The 19815-nt window shown below is 41.5% G+C and overlaps 1 protein-coding gene across 2 annotated transcripts; it reads right to left on the bottom strand.

Moving 5' to 3' along the window:
* Nucleotides 1-111: 111 nt before the first annotated feature.
* On the bottom strand, nucleotides 112-18632 carry tp53bp2b (tumor protein p53 binding protein, 2b). Of its 2 annotated transcripts, none has more exons than XM_060858926.1 (18): nucleotides 18279-18632; nucleotides 11775-11922; nucleotides 11244-11357; nucleotides 9568-9644; nucleotides 8597-8698; nucleotides 8307-8469; nucleotides 7131-7291; nucleotides 6086-6250; nucleotides 4752-4926; nucleotides 4534-4653; nucleotides 4381-4460; nucleotides 3793-4111; nucleotides 2957-3645; nucleotides 1986-2123; nucleotides 1735-1868; nucleotides 1303-1469; nucleotides 1010-1209; nucleotides 112-833 (listed from the first exon to the last, which is right to left on the bottom strand). In XM_060858926.1, the coding sequence occupies exons 1-18, from the start codon at nucleotides 18285-18287 to the stop codon at nucleotides 792-794; spliced, it is 3003 nt and encodes a 1000-aa protein (XP_060714909.1). In that variant the 5' UTR covers nucleotides 18288-18632; the 3' UTR covers nucleotides 112-791. The 2 variants fall into 2 exon arrangements, with proteins under 2 accessions (XP_060714909.1, XP_060714911.1); XM_060858928.1 differs by having other exon boundaries at nucleotides 4752-4923.
* Nucleotides 18633-19815: the final 1183 nt, after the last annotated feature.

Below are 19815 nucleotides of genomic sequence, written 5' to 3'. Positions count from 1 at the left end.
ACGCAGCCAGCTCCAGAAATATTAGCACACGCGGTGGGTTTAAAGAAATTGTGATAAGCAGTGTTTCAATACAAAGGTTTTATTGATTTATTTTGAACAATATGTCATTTATTCAGGCCATTATTCATGAACCATAAATGGCCTGTGTTATTGAGCACCATAGTGATTATTTATTATTTTTAAGCTTAATAAAAAACAAAGATATTTATTAGCAGATAAATAGTTATCCAGTTAGCACATTGAAGTTCAATTAAACAGCAGAAAAGCGATTAAAGAGACGTGACACGGACACCCTGAATTTGTGTCAATGTGGGTGGAGCTTAAGGTAGGTTTGTTCAACTCGACTGTATGACATCACTAGAGACGCTTTCTAGAAATCCTGTCATCTAAACTCAAGCCTTAGAAGAAATGGTGGTCACGTGAAGTGGTGGTCACGTGATCATTGACTCATTGGGTGATAACAGGATGAACACAAACCTGCCATCACCTCTGTACATCTGTACAAATAACTTAAGAGCTGTGAAAATAATTATTTCTGAAATACATTCACCTAGAAAGGCCATGAAGAACAGAGATTAAACATTCATCAGATGTCAATATTACAGATCCTCCTTATCCATTGTGCCTCTGAAGATGATGAATCAATGAACAGAAAAAAGTGAACCTCTGGAATGCAGCAGTGTGTTGAGAAGAAGCACTTCGGACTGTCTCGTTTCCTTCAGCCCTTTGCGGTCAGTGCACACTAGAATTGAGGGAACGTCGGTTGGATTGGGAATGGTCTGTGGTGAGGTCTAGGCTAAACTCCTCTGTCTGGGTTTGATCCGCAGATACAGCTGTGAAAGGAGCAACAGTTATAACTATATAAAAAAAATGGCAAATCTGGCAGACGCTCTTGCTACGCGTAGGTGTAGCACCTGTCTTAGCTTTTATCATGCTACCAACAGGAATACCAATTTTAAAGCTGAATTCTAGATTCAAGAGAATTCCTGCAGAAAAAATATCTACTCACCCCGAGCAGGTTGCGGGGAATGTATCCTTCGTTGTCTCCGCACCTCGCCCACCACCACTCGTTCTCGTCTCTGTCTTCGTGTCTCAGCACGGTTATGCAGTCTCCCTCGATGAACGACAGCTCGTCAGAGTGATCAGCCTCGTAGTCCCACAGCGCGTACACAATACCACGGTTCATCACCCCCATCTTCTCCTGCACACCTGCACACACACACACACATTCTTACTTATTATCCTTGTGAAAACCTTCCGTAAAAAGACTGCTCACTCGGTCTAGATCGTAACCTCACTCACCATAAAGGAACTGTGAGCACTGAGCGTATCCCTCCTCCAGCTCCTCACACTTCTCTGCCGCCGTCTGCATGTCGCTGTACGTCGTGGCAAACACGGCTGCACCCGACTCCACCAGGAACTTACACACTTGAACGTTATTACAGGAAGCTGCACAGTGCAGGGGCGTCCTACAGAGAAAGAGGGAGAGAGAGAGATTATTAAAAGTAGTGGATAGATTGAGAAAAGAAGAAAGTAAGAGACAAAGGTAGAAAATTGGGTTGGCTTAGTTGTTTGTCCCCAAAATCTCTGTTTAACAGTTGTTGCTTAGCAATGTACAAGTCGTAACTTTAAATGCTCAATTCTGAGCAACTAACACAACATTAACATTAACAACATTGGGGATTATGATTGGATTATTTTTAGTTTCACAATGAAAACAAACAATTCTCTCACCAGCCGTCGCTGTCGGCTGCGTTGACGTTGACTCCGAACTGCACCAAGAACTTGACGATCTCCGTATGTCCTGCACACACTGCGTTGTGGAGCGCCGTTATGCCCTCATCGTTGGGCATGCTGGGGTCCTCCACCTGCCAAAAAACACCACACACTTTTTACACCCCCATCATTATGAATTGATTAGAACGCTAGTAACAATGTAGAGGAACCGATTCTGATGGCTCTTCATCACCACCCCTACTCCTCACCTCGTAGATAATCCTCTGCACCAGGTCGTACTCGCCCTCCAGTGAGGCGTCCAGCAGGAGGGCCAGAGGATTGAAGCGCACCCTCATGCTGTGGCTGATCCGCTCTGACCCCATCTTCCTCAAGTTTGTTCGCTTCCCCTGCAGAAGAAAAGATAAATGTGAGAAGATAAATAATAAACAAAACAAGCTTATAGTGACCAGTTTAGAATCATTCCAACTGCATGCCTTGCTGGTCAGAATGAAAGTCCTATGACTTAAAGAGGCAGTTTGTCTTTTTGCATGACATTTCCCTTTCCTTGTTACCAACTTTACCCAAGTGGTTTACACTACACATGTCACTTAAAGTTTACTTCAAGGGACAAGCATTAGTTGTTATTTTATGAAGCTTATTTCTGAAGAAAGTTGGAGATTGCAGACTTCACCTTTAAGACTTAAATTGGTGCCAATATCTGACTTTTGTTGGACCTCTTTATTGGGCCACTTTCTAAGGTTTTCTTAAAATTATATAACTATTATAGACCTAGAGACACTAAAATGTCACAGACTGCAGGTTAAAACAGAACTTTTTATTTTGTTGGTTTTTTCAGTTCTGGACAGTTAGATAGCAGCCTCTTTCTTTCCCGCAGAAACATTACTTCATTGGTAAGGAAAAAAAAATTCTGGCTAGAGGGCACTATTGTTCAAATTTTTGCCCAGAGAAAAACACTGGCCTTTCTTCTAAGACAAACACTGCCAGAACGTTCCTAACTGCCGATTTTAACCATTACATCGAAATTTTCTTAAAATAATCATAAAATCTATTATTCTGCAACTGCAGACAAAACCAAACATTTACAAGTATAGTATAAAGTCAAAACTGTAGGTACTAAGTCTAGGGCCATAGACACATACTGTAGGAGGATTTGAAAGAGGAGAACAATATTTAAAAATCCTAAACTACAAAGCACAAAAAAAAAGTAAATAATGTGTACCGGTGGTAGGGTGACCTGTCCAGTCACCTCTGGTGTCTTCATACCGCAGTCCTCTTCCTCTTCCTGCCCTTCCTGGTTGCCTGTGCTAGGGTATGGGGGTGGAGGATATGGAGGGAAATCCTCAGCTGGGACTGAACTACCCACCTCCTGCTGATCATCCTCCTTCAGTTCAGTTCTTCTGCACTGTTCTGCAGCAGAAGAACGTGGTGGAAGAGGAGGCGGAGTATGATCTTCCTCCTCTCCATCCCTGTCTGCCCCGAACGCCTTTCGAGCTTTAACTGACAGGGCCCCTGTGTCCTCAGCAGCCGCCGTGATAATCTCTGGCATCTCCATGGCCGCCAGTGTGGTTTTCTGGTAAAGAAGTTTCTGGATGTTGGGTCCTCCGGGTCCCTCGGGCTCTGTGATGGAGCTGCGCTTCTTTAATGGACGTGGTGCATGCTGTAGCCTCCTGCGTGGTGTCTCCAATTCAGCGTCACTCTGCAGGCGGTGCTGGTGCGTCAGGAACGGTAGCAGTTTGGTGGGACTCAGTGGACGCGGCGCTCGCTCTGACTCTGTACCCTCACTGGGTCCACTGACGACAGGTTGGTCCACCTGATCAGCCTCGACAGAGCTGCCTTTCTCATTCTGGCTGCTGTCCTGGGAGTGTAATTGCTGCCCTCTGCTGGACGGGATGACTGGTTTTCCATACACTAAAAAAAATTAAATCAGAAGAGTGCTAAGAAAATAACTACTCTAACTCTTGGTTTCATCTTTACCTGATATTTGAATGGATATAATTCATTTTAATCAGGGCTGATGTATTGCTAGCTAGTATTAGCAGTGTTTGCAATGCTCACCCCGAGGCTGGGAGCGGGTCAGTGTGCTCTGGCCCTGATAGCCCTTAGCCAGCGAGCTCTGTTGCGTGTACATGGAGTAGATCGAGCTGGCTGCCAGTGTCTGAGGTTTCTGAATAGTGGGTCCTTTGCTTGTTGAGCCCTCCATGCTGAATGGCCGTACAGTGGCTGCAGGCATCGGTGCCTTCGGGAAGTGCGGGGCCAGCTGGTGGGCAGGTTTCGTTTTGCCTGGAAAGGTGCCAGTGGAGAAGCAGGGCTTGGGGAAGCCAGGCTGACTTAGCTTGGGTTTGCTGGGGACTGGAGGGGGCACTTTACCTCCAACCTTATTAGAATGGAGACATACATACTGTAACTGTTTTAGTTTTCCTTGGATCAGTCCTATTGGTGAAAATAGACTTAACAGCCAGACCACGAGTGTTTACGAAAGTGGACATGATCCAGCAGAAATGATGGTTAAGGATCTTAAAAGTTGAGGTGATTTGTTGGGAATAACAAGTTCAATATCCTCCATATGAGCACAGCACATTAAAATACTAATTAGATGTTAAGTTTGTTTGTGTGTGTTTGTGTGTGCGTGTGTGTTAGTGTTACCTGGCCATCGTTTAAGAGGTCCTCGTTGCTCTGATTCTTCCGTAACGGAAGTGGTGGTGGCTTCCAATCTGCCTCGGTATCTAGCACACATGAAAAAAATATTAGCATCACATGTTTATGTATGCTTAGCATGTGGAGGGTGTGAGGGCTCACCTTTCTCCATGGAGCCATGGCTGCTCATACGGGGCAGGGTGGAGGCATAGCCTCGCTGAGACCCACCCACACCGCTGAGCTCACCACTTACACTCCATTCTGACAGCTTGGAGCTTTTACCTGGTTGAGAGGAGAAAGGGAGAAAGGGGAGGGGCTAATCATTAAAGAATGGAAGGATTTGGTACAGAAACACTTTGTGTGTGTGTATGTGTGTGTACCGGTGGGTTTAGTAAGTGGTTTGGGCAGCGTGCTAGTGCCATCTGGATAGGCCGGCTTCACCAGGACATCTTGTTTGGGAGGAAGTGGAGGAGCAGGAGACTGAATGTATGGGCCAACAGCAGCAATTCTGGACTGGACTGAGGGAGGATGAGAGCTCTGGCCATCACCCGGCTGCTGTAGAAACAAAACAAAGAGAAAGAGAGAGAGAAAAAAAAGAGTTTCTGTTTTGTGCATTTGGTTTTATCACAGTATTTACAATATTAACACAAAAAATTGCTTGCTAACATATTGTATTAGATAAAGCAAAGTGTTTTTAAATGGCTAGCTAGCTACACACTGCTAGCAGTGTTACCAAATAAACCTAATTTCAACAAATTCTGGAAGCATAGTTAGCTAAGTGCCGCTGATATCAGAAAACAGGCTGGATGGCTACAGCTCACACACTATCGCTAGTTTATCCAGCTTTTTACCCCAGAAAACAAGAATATTGAAGTTAGCAACTATTTATGTTAGCTGAATTTAATAATGATTCAGTAATCTGCAAACATTACATTATCATGATAATGGTTTTTTTTTTGCTAATTTAGCTTTATATAGCTAGCTAGGTAGTGAAATAATGCTAGCCAGGAAGAAAAATATTATTCCTGTTTGTAAGTAAATTAAAATTTTTATTTAAAAAAAACTTTTTTCAGTACAAGACAATCTAGCTAACATTACTTCACCAACACTGACAATGTTTAGCAAAAAATTATAACCAGAACTTGACATGTGGAGATATTCACTAACATTTTTAAGTGCAGTCGTGGCTCAGTCTTGATGCTAATGGTTGAGCATCAAACCCCATGGCAGTCTGTGTTACCTGAATACTGTTCGACCCCCATTTTTTGTTAAAAAAAAAGTCCATGTACAAGCATTTGAAACTAAATACACGTTTAGTTAAACATTAATCCAGAATAGGAAAATAATTGAATGTTTGGGTAAGTATTAGAACAGTTCAGTATGTAAACTGATGACAAGCTAATTAGGTAAATTACTGTATTTGTTGAAACATGAGCTAACTAGCAAGTGAAAACGCTACCTCTCCTCGGATACTGTTAGCATGGTAGCTGAGATTTTAAACATTCTGTCCTCTCTTAGCCAGGCTACAAAGTAGCTACGTAACATAAGGTAATTAATGAATTAATAGCTAATTAATAAAGCTTTATTTCTAAAAGAAAAGTTGTTAGGGGAACAGAATCAGATCTTTTTTTTTAACGTAGTAACTGTATCTTGTAGCAAAATGGTGTGTGTTAAATATTACACAGACTGATTCTTAGCTCTGTCCTGCACTCACAGGCAGGTTTTCTTTTTGCTGTAGCGCTGCTTTCTTCTTCCACAGTCTCTGACGCAGGTCGGCCAGGCGCCGCTCCATCCCCGCGACTTCCTGTGTGCGCTTACTCAGACATTCCTTCTGATGATGGAGCTTCACGCTCTGCTCCTGGTTCAGTTTGTTCCTCAGCTTCAGGGTAGGAACAGAGTCTTAGTTAGTTAGCCTCGTCCACAAATTGATTTTAATGGACATCTAAATACAGATTATTTCTATCTTTCATCATTCAAATGTCTATCCATCTGTTTGTCATTCTATCCATTTATCTCCCAATCCATCCATCTGCCTACCAGTTCTTCTATTTATCCATCTATCCTTCTCTACATCTGTCCATTCCTCATTTCGTTTATCTTCCAATTTACCCATCCCTTCATCCTTCTCTTCATCCATCCATTCACCTCTTTATTTAGCCATTCATCTAGCTGGGTTTCTATGAATCTAGTCATTCATCTGTCTGTCCCCTGGACTATATCAGTTTCTAATCACCTCTCTATTTCATCTTTCCAATCAAACAATCCATGTGTTTATCCATCCAGCGCTCCACTTTCTCACATATTCAACCCTAAATTTATATTTCCACCCATCCTTCTACTAGCCTTTATTTATCCATTTATCCGTTTTTCTATTCATCAAGCCATTTCTCAATCTATTCACTGATCTACTTATTTATTAAACAATCCCACTCTTTTTGTATAGGTTCATCCATATCTTTACATTTCTAACCATCTACACACTACACATCCACCCAGCTTTATCTATTCACCTGCGTCTCTGTTTTTCATCCATCCATCCTAACAACCATTCCACCCACCCACCCATCCATCCACCGATCCAATGTGCCAATCTTCCAAATGCTGTAAATGTAAATCCAATGCCCTTCTTCCATTTCCTAATTCTTCTAGCTATAATAAATTTTCTATTTTTATCCTAATTCATCAATTATTTCATTGTCGCTCTATTGCTCTGCATCCATCCATTCATTCATCCATCCATCCATCCATCCAAGAGGCACCTGAAGTTCTTTGTAGAGCCTCTCAAGTTCAGCGATTTCGTCCAGTTTGCCGCTGCGTAACGTTTCCAGCTGCTTGCTCAACTCCTCCACCCTGGATACGGCCATGAGCAACTCCCTCTGCTTCTGCTGGAACAGACCGTTCATCTGCTCAATCTCCTCCACTACAGACAAGGAACAGGGGACAGAGCGACAGAGAGTTGGAGTGTTTTTTTTACAAATGTTGAATCAACTGTCCGTCTCCAGCTCATTAGCTTTAAAGCTCATTGCAGAGATTCCTTGTTGAAGTTGATGAAGTGTCGAGTCATGGCTAAGCCTCATTGCTAATGCTATTAGCATGAAACCACACGGTTAATAGCATTCTGTGCTTCCTGTCTTTTTTTTAGCTTTGCAGATTTTCACCAGATTAAATAAACATCTCACGTCCTAAATATTTGTCAAACATGTTTTTTTTGCATCGTGAGCAGATAATAAATGGAAAAAATCAATATTAAGAAATACACACTACAGGCTTCTCACAGGTTCCTGGATAATGATAGGATTTACTGTCCATCCATCCATCCATCTTTTTGTCTATGTATCATTTTTTCAAACATTCCATATCTCCATCCATTGATCTATTACTTTAGATATATGGAGTAAAAGATGGACGGATTGGTCTGTAGATATAATCTACCACTTATCCATCCATATCTTTATCTATCTAATTATCTATCCATCCATCCATCCCTTTCTCCATCTGTTTCTTTATCTCGCCATATAAAATTGTCAATCCATCTATTCATTCATCTATTTCCATATCCGTCCAACTGTCCGTCCATCCAACCCTTTTCTTAGTCATCTAACCATATCTTTTCCTTACATATTTAACCATCCATTCATCTATTTCTTTATCCATCTATCCAACCATTTATCTGTCTGTTGGTCTATCCAGGATTCCTTGGATGAATAAAATGCTTTTGATTCAAGATGAATTTATTTATAAAAAGGCTTCACCAGCATCAATCATCATTAATCTTTAGATATTTGAGGATTTTTTGCTTTGCTCCAAAAACTTCCATCTCCTTTTTTAAAATAAAATCAATCCATTCTTTCGATCCTTCCCTCCTTTCTCCCACATCGGCAGCTGAGGAACACTTGAGGCTTCATTGATGATTCTGCAGAATAACAAGCTCTGACCTAGTTTGCTGTTGCTGAGGCGTTTCTGCTCCACCTGACCCTTGAGCGCTCGAACACGCCGTAGTTTTGCCTCCTGGTTCTCGGCGTTCTCGCGCAACAGCCGCAGTTTCTCCTGCTCACGCTGCTGCTGTTCCTGCATCTTCAGAATGCGAAGACGCTGCTCCTGAAATAACACAAACGCAGTGAATCCACGGGCTCAGGTGTGTGTTCGGTGATTTGGTAAACGGCAATCACGGCCATTTTTATAGATACTGCTGCTTCTAATGTTCATATCTCTTATTATCCTGCACCTTGGATGCCAGAACCTGCTGCTGCGCATTGATCTGCTGCTGCTGCCGTGATGCCATCTCCTGCAACTCTGTGATACTTATGTCCATAGGAGGAGGAATCATCTGGAAAAACAGATAGTTATTATAATATATCGTATATTAAATACAGATATTATATTACAATACATGTGATGTCATACACATGACTAGCTGTTGCTAGCTCCAGCTAGTGTCCAGCTAGAATCAGGTATAGTTTATCTAATATGCTTATATCTGAGAGTTTCCTCAGAAGATTAACTACTACGAATGTTCAAATGAGCCTGTGATCTGATATGATAGCTAGCTGAAACGTCGTTATTTTCCCATGATACACTACATCTCGATTTGTGGAAGCAAGAAAATTATTTCACGGGTTTGACACCTAGAACCGACTCCTCTTAATCAGATTCAGAATCAAAGTCGATTCCAAAGGTTCTGGAATCATCTGAATCGTAATCCCTGAAACTCGCCTTTTCTTCAATCACTGACATGTTTACTTGTAACCATCACAAAGTGTTTTAACCAAACTATTGTATGCGGAATTTTCTTTTTGTGTCATCATCATGCAATATTTTTATTTTGATCCTGTCCCAGTTTCACTATCAACATAGAGACTCTCAGGAAAATTAGCATTAGCATGTTAGCTTCAAAACATGACTAAGGACAGAACATATTGACTTAGCTATGCTAGTGTATTATTATTAATATTATTATTATTACAATTATTACTATTATTATTAGCATGGAAGTTTCTTTGCTAATTGACTACTGCTAGCTAGCAAAAGGAAGTAAGCCAGAATTAGTGACTTAGCAAGCCGGCTAACATTAGGCAAACTGAGCTGAGTATTCGGTTGTGTATTTGATCATAAAATCAGTTTACTAAAAAACAACAAGCAACAAAGTTCCTGACTGAAGCAGATATTTTGGATTGTTAGCGATGGTTTAACACTCACCCCGTTCTCAAGGTGAGTCTCACTCGAGGTTTTCAGCATGTTCCTCTTCAGCGAGAGCTCCAGGCCTCTGGGAGCCCCTGAGAAAACACACACACACACACAGAGTTTAATGACACTAATTAAACACAGCTAATGAAAAACTCTGTGACTTCCGGTTCATTAAGCTGCCAGCAGTGAATCCTTCAAATCTCCATCATCATCATCAGCATTAAATAATGAGATAAACATGTGTCTCATTTCTCATCTGTCCTACGAGCACCAAGCTAAACACGTCTATTAGCGTTAAGGTTAGCATCAGTTCCACCTGGAAACACATCACAGATCAGAATGTTCAGAGCAAACTTAATTGTATTTTTCTACACAAACAGTCGCTATAGAAAAGTGAGACAGCTACAGCTGCATAGATAAGGGCTGGATTTTGGGATTAAACCCCCTGAAACAACAGATCAGTCTTCAGATCAATAATTACATTTAGCAATGTTCAAAAAGATCGACAAAGTTCTCGCCTTCAATATTCCTCCGTATTTAAATACCGCCTACGTGAGGAAGATATTTACACCGAAACCAAAAGTTTGTTAATACACAGCAGGGCTTTGTGTATAAACAGGGCCACAAAATCTCTTGTGGAAACTCAATACCTCACACACACACACACACACACACATGTTTGTCTTTTCAGCCTTGTAAGAACCTGCCAAATGTCCCCACAAACTCAAAACAGCCACATATTTGTATGCTTATGGGGAAATTTGGTCCCCATCAAGACATAAAAACAGTCCTTCCTACACACACACACACACACACGCACGCACAGGAGAATAGTAATGGAGTCAAATGTTATTCATTACAAAAGCACTACATTGTGTGTGTGTGTATGGGGGGGTTACAGCTTAGTGTTTAGAAGTATGACATGACAACAAATTGCATAAATAAAGTATGTAAATAGAAGATTTGTAGATTTGAGATGTACAGTATCTATATTTGTGTGTGTATGTGTGTGTGTGTGTATGTGTGTGTGTTCCATCTTCACGGCTGGCACAAGAAGGTTGTGTGGGCTAAACCCCCCCGCCCATAAACACACTCACTCTGTGCCCCACTGACACTCATTTTGAGTGTGAGTGTGTGTGTGTGTGTGTATTATCACACTGTGTGAAGCCACAGAAATTGGAACATAACCCTGCTGGCCATGCAGAATATTTTGGGAGCTCACAGCCCATGGGCTTACTGTCACATTTGTGTGTGTGTGTGTGTCTGTGTGTGTGTGTTTATATGTACTTATATACCAGAAGATGACGGAATGAACGTGTTTTGATTTAATATCCTGTAAGTTTCATGCAGGAATCTTCATTTCCTTTCTCAACAGCACCAAAATCATGTCACCGTATCAGGACCATGTGGTGTGTATAAGATAATCAGCGCTAGGACACGTGGGCTGTGTTTCAGTTTGATCCGATAAAAAACTCTCCTGCTGCTTAAACAGAGCGAGCAGCGTCGACTCCGCGCTGTCTGCTGAGTGAGGAGGAGGAACGTCACGGATCAGCGCCTCACCCATGAACAACAGAAGCATGTGGCTCCCCTTCCTGCTCCTAATATTTAAATATAGATACACTATATATAATGGAAGCTGTGCGGCTAATGCAGGCTCCATGCTCTTTTTTTTCAGTCTTGCTTCTTACCTGTGTCATGACCTGGTGCTCGCTCATGGTGGAGAACGAACCGAACCTCGGACCTCTGCTGCCCCCAGCGCTGCAGCAGCTCCATCATCCTCTCACCGTCACTCACCACACGCTCTGGTCAAGAACAGTACACAAAGGAAAGATTATTTCTAGGCCAAAGAAGCCATTTGTTTTTCGTTAAAAATGACGACTCTGTTTTTCAGCGTGTGTGTAAGCAGACACACAGAGATCGATCTGTTTAAACTGTCACCTTAAAGATCCTGAAACTTATCCTGAAAATTATCCAAAGAACAGACATGAAGAATACAGTGAGCTAACATGCAGATATCACTTCAGACTTTCTTTCTCTCTTTCACTCTTTATCTCTCTCTCTCTCTCTGACTTTCTCTATCTTTCACTCTCTCTCTCTCTCTCTCTCTCTCTCTCTCTAACTTTCTCTCTCTTTTACTCTTTATTTCTCTATTTGTTCATGCACTAATAATACGTCGTTTCGTTCTTCGTCCTTCGACCGATTCTCACACGTGTCCTCACCTGACCCTCTCCAGCTCTCGGCCAGGTAGCACTCGGTCTCTCCGGGTTCCTTACACACGTCCACCACGTCCCGGCACAGAGTCTCTGGGGTTACAGGCACCTCGGTGAAGTGCTTCTCACTGTTGCTGAGGTACACGGTTAGAAACATCTGTCACACAAACACAAACACGCACATTTTCACCTACACACTATTTACACACATGCGCAAAAAAAAAAAAAAAAGTCACTCCATTTGCCAAGATGGCTGCCATCGTATCCGTATCTTAAACCAGATCAGCAAGTTTTCGGAAAACGTTGTGCTGCAGCTCCATGCTGTCGAAATCTATACATAATGATATGTAATGAGTATCGAAGGACTATCTCCTAGTGATATATTTATCATGTCCCCCACCACTAGTAGCACTCTAGTGTCACGTTTCTGTACCGCCGGCCTGCTGTTCTCTTCCTAAGCAGCACCATAAGGCTCAAAACACGGCGGGTTTCTCTCTTGGCTCAAGCTAAAAAGCACAGATGGATGTCAAGAGGCTTCGGACCCAAAAATAAAACTCTGGTGGGAGGACAGGATTCGTCACTGGAGATGAGGGGTGGGGGAGGGGTGGCGGGGCATTTAGGGGAGGCCGGTAATTGATTTTTCTGAAGTACAGTCAGTGCCGCGTCAGTAACATGGGTCTGTGGAAATCCTCATCGCTGGAGTGTGTCCTAGTCAGTCAGTCAGATATGCTAGAAAGAGTTGGACTGCTAGATGTGACATCTTCATTGCTGATCGAGTGTGAAGTGTGTGTGTTAGCGTGGCAGATGGGCTCAGGGAGAATTTACGGCTGCATGCTGCTTTACCTGAGTCTCACACACACGGTGAGGGACTTTAGTTCTGTCCTGCGTGCTTCAGACACCATGAGAAAAAAATAAATCACAATAACAAGGAAGAGGGAAGAGACGGCGTCATGTGAATACGAGAGGTTTGAATAAACTCCCAAATATTTCCTGTATTCCTCTGAAGAGGAACTTTATAGCAGAAATGATTATCAGAGAGAGAGAGAGAGGAATGAAAGTATGAGAAACACGATCAGGAAGAAGCTGCTGATGAATGAATGGCTTCAGTAGTCTACACCCTGTCGCCTCACCAGGTCTCTCAAACCTTTATATCTCTGTTTAAATCTTTATGCCGTGCATCAGTTCAGCATCTGATATGAAAAGGTCACGCTTACACAAATGTACGACTAAGGCAGGACGTGTAATCTAATAAACTAATAAATGTTTTTAGTTGAGGGGGCACGGTGGCGTAGTGGTTAGCACGTTCGCCTCACACCTCCAGGGTTGGGGGTTCGATTCCCGCCTCCGCCTTGTGTGTGTGGAGTTTGCATGTTCTCCCCGTGCCTCTCTGGTTTCCTCCCCCGGTCCAAAGACATGCATGGTAGGTTGATTGGCATCTCTGGAAAATTGTCCGTAGTGTGTGAGTGTGTGAGTGAATGAGAGTGTGTGTGTGCCCTGTGATGGGTTGGCACTCCGTCCAGGGTGTATCCTGCCTTGATGCCCGATGACGCCTGAGATAGGCACAGGCTCCCCGTGACCCGAGGTAGTTCGGATAAGCGGTAGAAAATGAATGTTTTTAATTGGATAAAAGACTTATTTATTTATTTATTAATAAATTTTTCTTTTTTTTCAATTTTTACCTCAAGAAAGTCTATGTGGTGTAACTCTTCACCTCCGGAACACATCAAGCTCTTCGGTGATATCACTCAGACATCCTGCTGTGTTTTAGGACACAGTTCTGACTTAACGAATGAATAAAACTTTACCAACTGCAGCCGAAAGCACCGGAGTGACGAGACGGCGGCCATCTTGGAAGTTAAGATATACAGATATACAGATACATGTTTTAATCTGCGTTTAAAAGGAAATCTTTGAGGACAAAAGACATAAATAGAGTGTTTGAAGGCTTTTTTTAGGCAGCGAGTGGGGTGGGGGTTAACAAACTCGCATTACTCGTTAGCTGTAAAATTAGAGAAGTTAGCGTGTTGGCTAATCCGCTGCGTTTCAGATAATGAGAAACTTAACTTTTTTCATTTCTTTCCTTTTAGTTTGCGGATGAGATCGGAAATGAAAACTTGTGAAATTTTAAACCAATAAACTGTAACACATGAGTAATATACACTGTACTTAGAATAAATACGTACAGTTTAAAAAATAAATAAGGAATAAACCACTTCATGATGGGTTATTTAGGAGAATTATTACATCATAATTACATAATAATACACATTATTACAGAATATTAGCTTTGTAGAATTAGGGTTGATTATTTTTCTATAACAGGATCCTCTGAAGTGTTTAATTCCTTGTATTATATTTTTATCCATTTATATTTATATTTAACATTTTCAGGTCTGTTTAAATTTTTGTATATTGAACTGCTATGAGTTCCTGACACCAGAATCACCCAGAGCCATTAGAACGAGCATTTAGAGTGATAGTCACGCTACCGGTTCACGCTTTGTCTTACAGTATGAGCTCGGCACAAGTCATTACACGAGCAAACAAAAACACCGCTCCTTTTGTCGCCCAGGCAACACCAGACATCTTTTATTTACACAAATGCCCATAATTGGGCCGAAATCATGAACTGTGCTGTGCTTCACAAGTCATCGTTGACTTGTCGAGGTCGTGGACTGTGGAGAAGCCGAACATCGAGTTGACTCATCGAGTGTTTAAACAGTCAAACCACCTCCAGGGAAAGACGACGCAGCCTTTCTATATTTACACTAATGCTCCTGATCACCACGTTTCCTCATTCACTTTTGAGCTGAGCTGTAAATGTTAGAATATTGACAAACAAATGACCTCCTGACGCTGGCGACTCCTTCCATAAACGGCAGAATCTCTTATTTTAAGATAAAATCGTTTGGCACGTCCCTGGGTCCCCGAGCTGTTGCTATAGAAACGGTAACGTGACAGAACGAGCTGAAGCACCGACGTAGCTGTTACAGAAAACACTTTAGCCCCGATTCTGTCATTAAAACGTGTCGTGTTCGGTCGTGTTTATTTACAAGCGTTTGCTTAGTTTTAGGTAATAATTTCACTTGAAATCTCTAAAGTCTATGTTTTGTTTCCCCTGAGGTATTAAAACTGGGCTAAAAATCAGTCCTCATTTCTGCATTTAGGTTGTTCATTAGCACACATAGAAAGAAAACACACACATACACCATTAACATCCTTCTTACATCAGTACAATGCGATACAAAAACAGGAGCTTTACACTTCAAACATCAGGACGCAAAAGAACGCGAGCGAGCAGATCAGAGCAGAGCAGATCAGAAGGGGAAATGGCTTGACAATAAGAGAGGTCAAAGGACAAACACCAGACTGGTGAAGGTGGCAGGAAATACACAGCACAAAAAAACCTGGACAAGGCTTCAACAGCAGAACACTGAAGAATTGATGACGTTCGAAAACGAGCAATAAAACATTCTGGTTGGGCCGAAACCTTCCACAGAGGGAATAATGTCTTCCTTTAATCACTCCATGGATTTATTAATTTTTGTTAAATCGCTAACTAACTAACTAGATGGGAATTTAAGTATTGTTGCTGTGCTGTGTGTGTGTGTGTGTGTGTGTTACAGAAAAGCTACTGTCAGTCTGGTTGGTGTGTTTGTCTGACCATATGGTCTGCAGACAGAATGGATACACACATGGTCACATGACTGGGGCTTACCCTTGTACCCTGCTGACCTCTAACAGGTTTCCTCTCTGAGAAGGAGAAGGAGATTGTAACTCCATCTCAGATCCTACAATTTATAGTGCGTGTTCTTATTTCGATGCTAAGAAACGGACGCTAGCGATGATTTAGCTCGTGTAAAAAAAGATAAAGTTAGCTATGTGATCTGAAATCACAGGCGTTAGTGATTATTAGTGCTTCTGCTAAAACGTCAGACATTTAAGGAAACATCCCAAGTGCCATTGTTTATATGTTTAACTTCTGTTCTGACCTCATTTCCTGCTCTTCAGCATCCTGTTGTGTTCATACTGGTTATTCTCACTGACATACTGTCAGTCAGGCTTTAGCTAAGTTTGCTATGTTTTATAAAAAGCTCTCTGTTAATGTTATCAAAACAAAAAAACTAATTATTTTGTTGGTGAGAAAATGAGAGAACATTGCTGCTAGTCGACTGGGTACATTATTAACTAGCTAACAATAAATATGTGCATTTTAGCCAGACTACAGTACATTGAACAATGGAAATGTGACGGAATCGTCTGGTATATCAACATTTCCCTCTGAAGTGTTTGTGGATAATTAGGAAAGACACCACATGACATTAACCGCTAAACAAACACATCTTGTTCATCATGTGGAGAAACATCAGGACTCATGAACCAAATGTGTGATGTAAATAACACAAGGCTTTCTGGAATCTTCCAGAATAAAATACACACATACACTCATTTAAATGTAACCTATGATATGCTCCCTCGTGTACACAAACACACACACACACACACACACTCTCAGAAGGAGGCATAGAAATAGCTTTCTCATGTCTCTTGTTTATAACAGATCTCGTTTCTAATGCTCACTGAGATGAAGATGAAACGTACAGCTCTGCGTTAGTGAGAAATCCATCACCAGGCAGCGAACAGAACGCGAGGGTTAAAGTCTCCAGTGAAAGGGAGGTTACCATGGTAACTGTTGCCATGGCAACATGGTCCCTGACAACATTTGGTGCTATGCAGAGAAGAGCTTTTGCGCCTAAAGGCTCTGCTACTTCAGTAAAAACAGATGTCCTGTCATATTTGGCGTGTCATGGGAGCAGAATTAAACACAGATCTCAGTGACCCGAACAAGACAAAAGGGTTAAAATCAGAGAGAAATTAAGGTCTTTCCCAGGACAACCTTTGTGCCGAGAGGGGTTCAGGAGTCGAGTTACCTTGAGCTAAATGTCATTTAATCCAGCTTCCGCATACTAAGCGTACACTCACCTGTCAAATCATGCTTATTAGGCTACAAAAAAATGTCCATTTAGACCAAGTTAGGCTCTGAGTCACGCAACATCCCGCACTAAGCAGCAAAGCCCAGCTGTTCAGCTTCCTCTAGGGAACCGCTAACAATGCAAAATGCATTTTGGGGGCAATGTGTCGAGTTTAAACAATAGACGGTAGTTCCCTAAATGGCAATAAGCATGGAAAACCCCAGTTCACTCTAAACAATGAGCTCCAGAAACAGAGCAGATATCAAGAATATATTCACACAGAAAACAGGAGGATGTGACGGTATACGGTACACTGTCAGAAAAAAGGGGCACAAACTGCACTGTTGCTTGTTAACCATCAACATGACCTGTTTTATACTTGTAAAGCTACATGTGTAAGGTTTAAAGGTGCACCATTGGTCCTTAATTCCCAAGACACATAAGCATTTTTATTACCACAGAACTCAGGCACAATTCTGCCTACTGTATATGGAAGGTACAAACCAGGTCTTCATGAAGGTGCCACCCCAATGACATGTAGTAAAAGTGCAGCTTGGTACCTTAAAAATAAATATTGTATGCAATAAAAATACAATCTGCCATTTTCACTTATTACGATTGTGTATGACTATTAGTTTTGTTCTTAGGCTTCATTTCCAGCTTTAACGCTATGATTAGTACGAAGCACTGGAAGGGAGTTGTTGAGCAGATTGCCTTTCTATAATTAGCTCAAATAGGCATGCAGGGACGTGTGTGATAACAATCTGATAAAATCCGGATTGGGAATGGCAGGGAATGCTGGGAATGCTTCTCGAAGGAAAGCTTATAGAAGAATAAAAAAAGAGCAGATGAAGCTAAATGTTTGCACGCTGCAAAGGTCCAAATTGGTGTTGGAATCTGTGGGCATGTGTGAATGACTCGTGCGATACTGACCTTTGCTTTAGGGAAATGTCAGGCTCTCCAGATTGATACTAGGCTACGAATACAGCAGCGGCGACGATCGAATGTTAAAAAAAAAAAATACAAAATTAAAGCATGCTAATGGACATAAAAACTTCACTCTGAAGATTGTTTGTGTGTCACTTTTCTGCATCACACTGAGTTATGATGTGAGCAGAACATAAGACATTTAATGGTAGATCTACTGTATCATCAGAGGAGCTCCAGCATATTTATCTGACATGCAGAACACACTTTCACTTTACTGCACAGTTACAGAGTTCAGTTTCATGACTAATGATCGTAAGGACGCTAAAATCGGACAAACTTTAATGCACTCGCGACAGTAATATATCACACGGTACGATGTGTACAGACGGTATATCGCGCGCCCCGATACTATATACCGGTCCCCATGAGAACCCATAAATGCTGCGCGTGACAGGATGTTTGTTCAGATTTAAGCTGATAAACACGGGCATTTCCTTTTCAAACTAAACACACACACACACACACACACACACACACACACACACAGTTTGACACAGAAATCAGAGCCTTACACAAACTGGACATTTTTCAGCTTTTCGGTAACACTCACCGGCATCATACTGTCAGTCGTGTATTAAATCCACGCAGTCAATGCGTTGTGCTTGCTCGCGCACCTGCACCCCGTCCCCGGTGTGTGTACGGTATTGTATTGTATTGTATTGTATTCTCTCTCTCTCTCTCTCTCTCTCTCTCTCTCTCTCTCGCCTTCACAAACCTGTTGCAGTCTGTACTTATTCAGAAATATCATCTAAATCTTTGTCTAATCATTAGTTCTCTCTCTCTTTCTGTGATGCACAGACACGCGCGCGGCTCGCGCTACCGGATCCACGCGTCCATCTTGCACCGGGAGCCGCACGCACGCATATCCGCGAGCGCTCACTGTCCTTCCCTCCTCCTTCACACCGGTGTGCATATATAACGTGTATTTCTCCGTGCACTAAAAGTGGGGGCGTGTCTGTTCAAATGCAAATGAGATGCAAATAAGATGCCGTGCGCTTTTTGACGTCACAGACACGAATTAATTTCTGTGCTTAATGAAGTGCGCGAGCTCAGGGACTGACCTCAGATCTATTTGGTCATTCAATAATTTTTTCAAATAAATAAATAAATAAATAAATGTTCATAGCAAAGCTGCTGTGTTTAAAGGATTCTCTTCAGAGTCCCTTAAAAATAAATGATGTACTTGTATTGCGTATGCAAATTTATATTGTTAATCCTTATTTCATAAAGCATTCCTGATTTTCATTAATAAATATATTAATATTTAATAATGCATGTTCCTGACATAACAGACTTGCAGGTTGATTCATCTGAAGAATCAAATCATTCAGAATGCACACGCTCATAATGTGCACGTTTAAAGAATCGACTCAGCGAAATGAGTCATAATGAATGCAATAAATGCCAGTACAACTTCACTGTGATTTATTTGGCTATATTGTGTCATGACAATAATATGTTTAGTTTAGTCCAACAGTTATTTAAAATCATTACACTGTGACATCATCATTTTGGTTTAAAATCTCTGAACCATATGGTCCAATCAATCAATCAATCAATCAATCAATCAATCAATCAATCAAAGATAAACATCACATTCAAAGTCATGTTGATATGCCAGATTCTGTACATTGTGTTCAATCCTTCCTTCCCTTCCTCCAACCTTCTTCCTCCACCTCTTCCTCGCCCTTGGAGACTCATGACTCATGGAGAAGAGACATGGGAGGTCATGCATTGTCTTCATCCATGGTAGCCTTTGCTCTCAGAGAATGATGAATGACACATGAATGTGTTCTTCTATTTTTTTATTATAACCTGAATGAATTGAGGTCTATTATAGATTCCAGGACTGTTTATATATATATATATGTTTATATAAATAAATGATTTTAATACGATTCAGATATTAATGTAAACGTACAGAAGATTGTAATACAGTATACAGACGCCAGAGGGCTCCAGCTATCATCACGAATAGCTAAACCCTGGTTGGTACTCAAAATATTGTGCTTTATGATTTTACATTTTACAATGATGTATTATATCAAAACATTACATTTACATGATAGTTAAAGATGTTTTATATA

This window comes from Tachysurus vachellii, chromosome 23 (genome assembly GCF_030014155.1).
Source record: "Tachysurus vachellii isolate PV-2020 chromosome 23, HZAU_Pvac_v1, whole genome shotgun sequence".
In the NCBI taxonomy this organism is placed as follows: domain Eukaryota; kingdom Metazoa; phylum Chordata; class Actinopteri; order Siluriformes; family Bagridae; genus Tachysurus; species Tachysurus vachellii.
The sequence above is the reverse complement of the archived record's forward strand: the minus strand, read 5'-3'. Positions and strand labels throughout refer to the sequence as shown.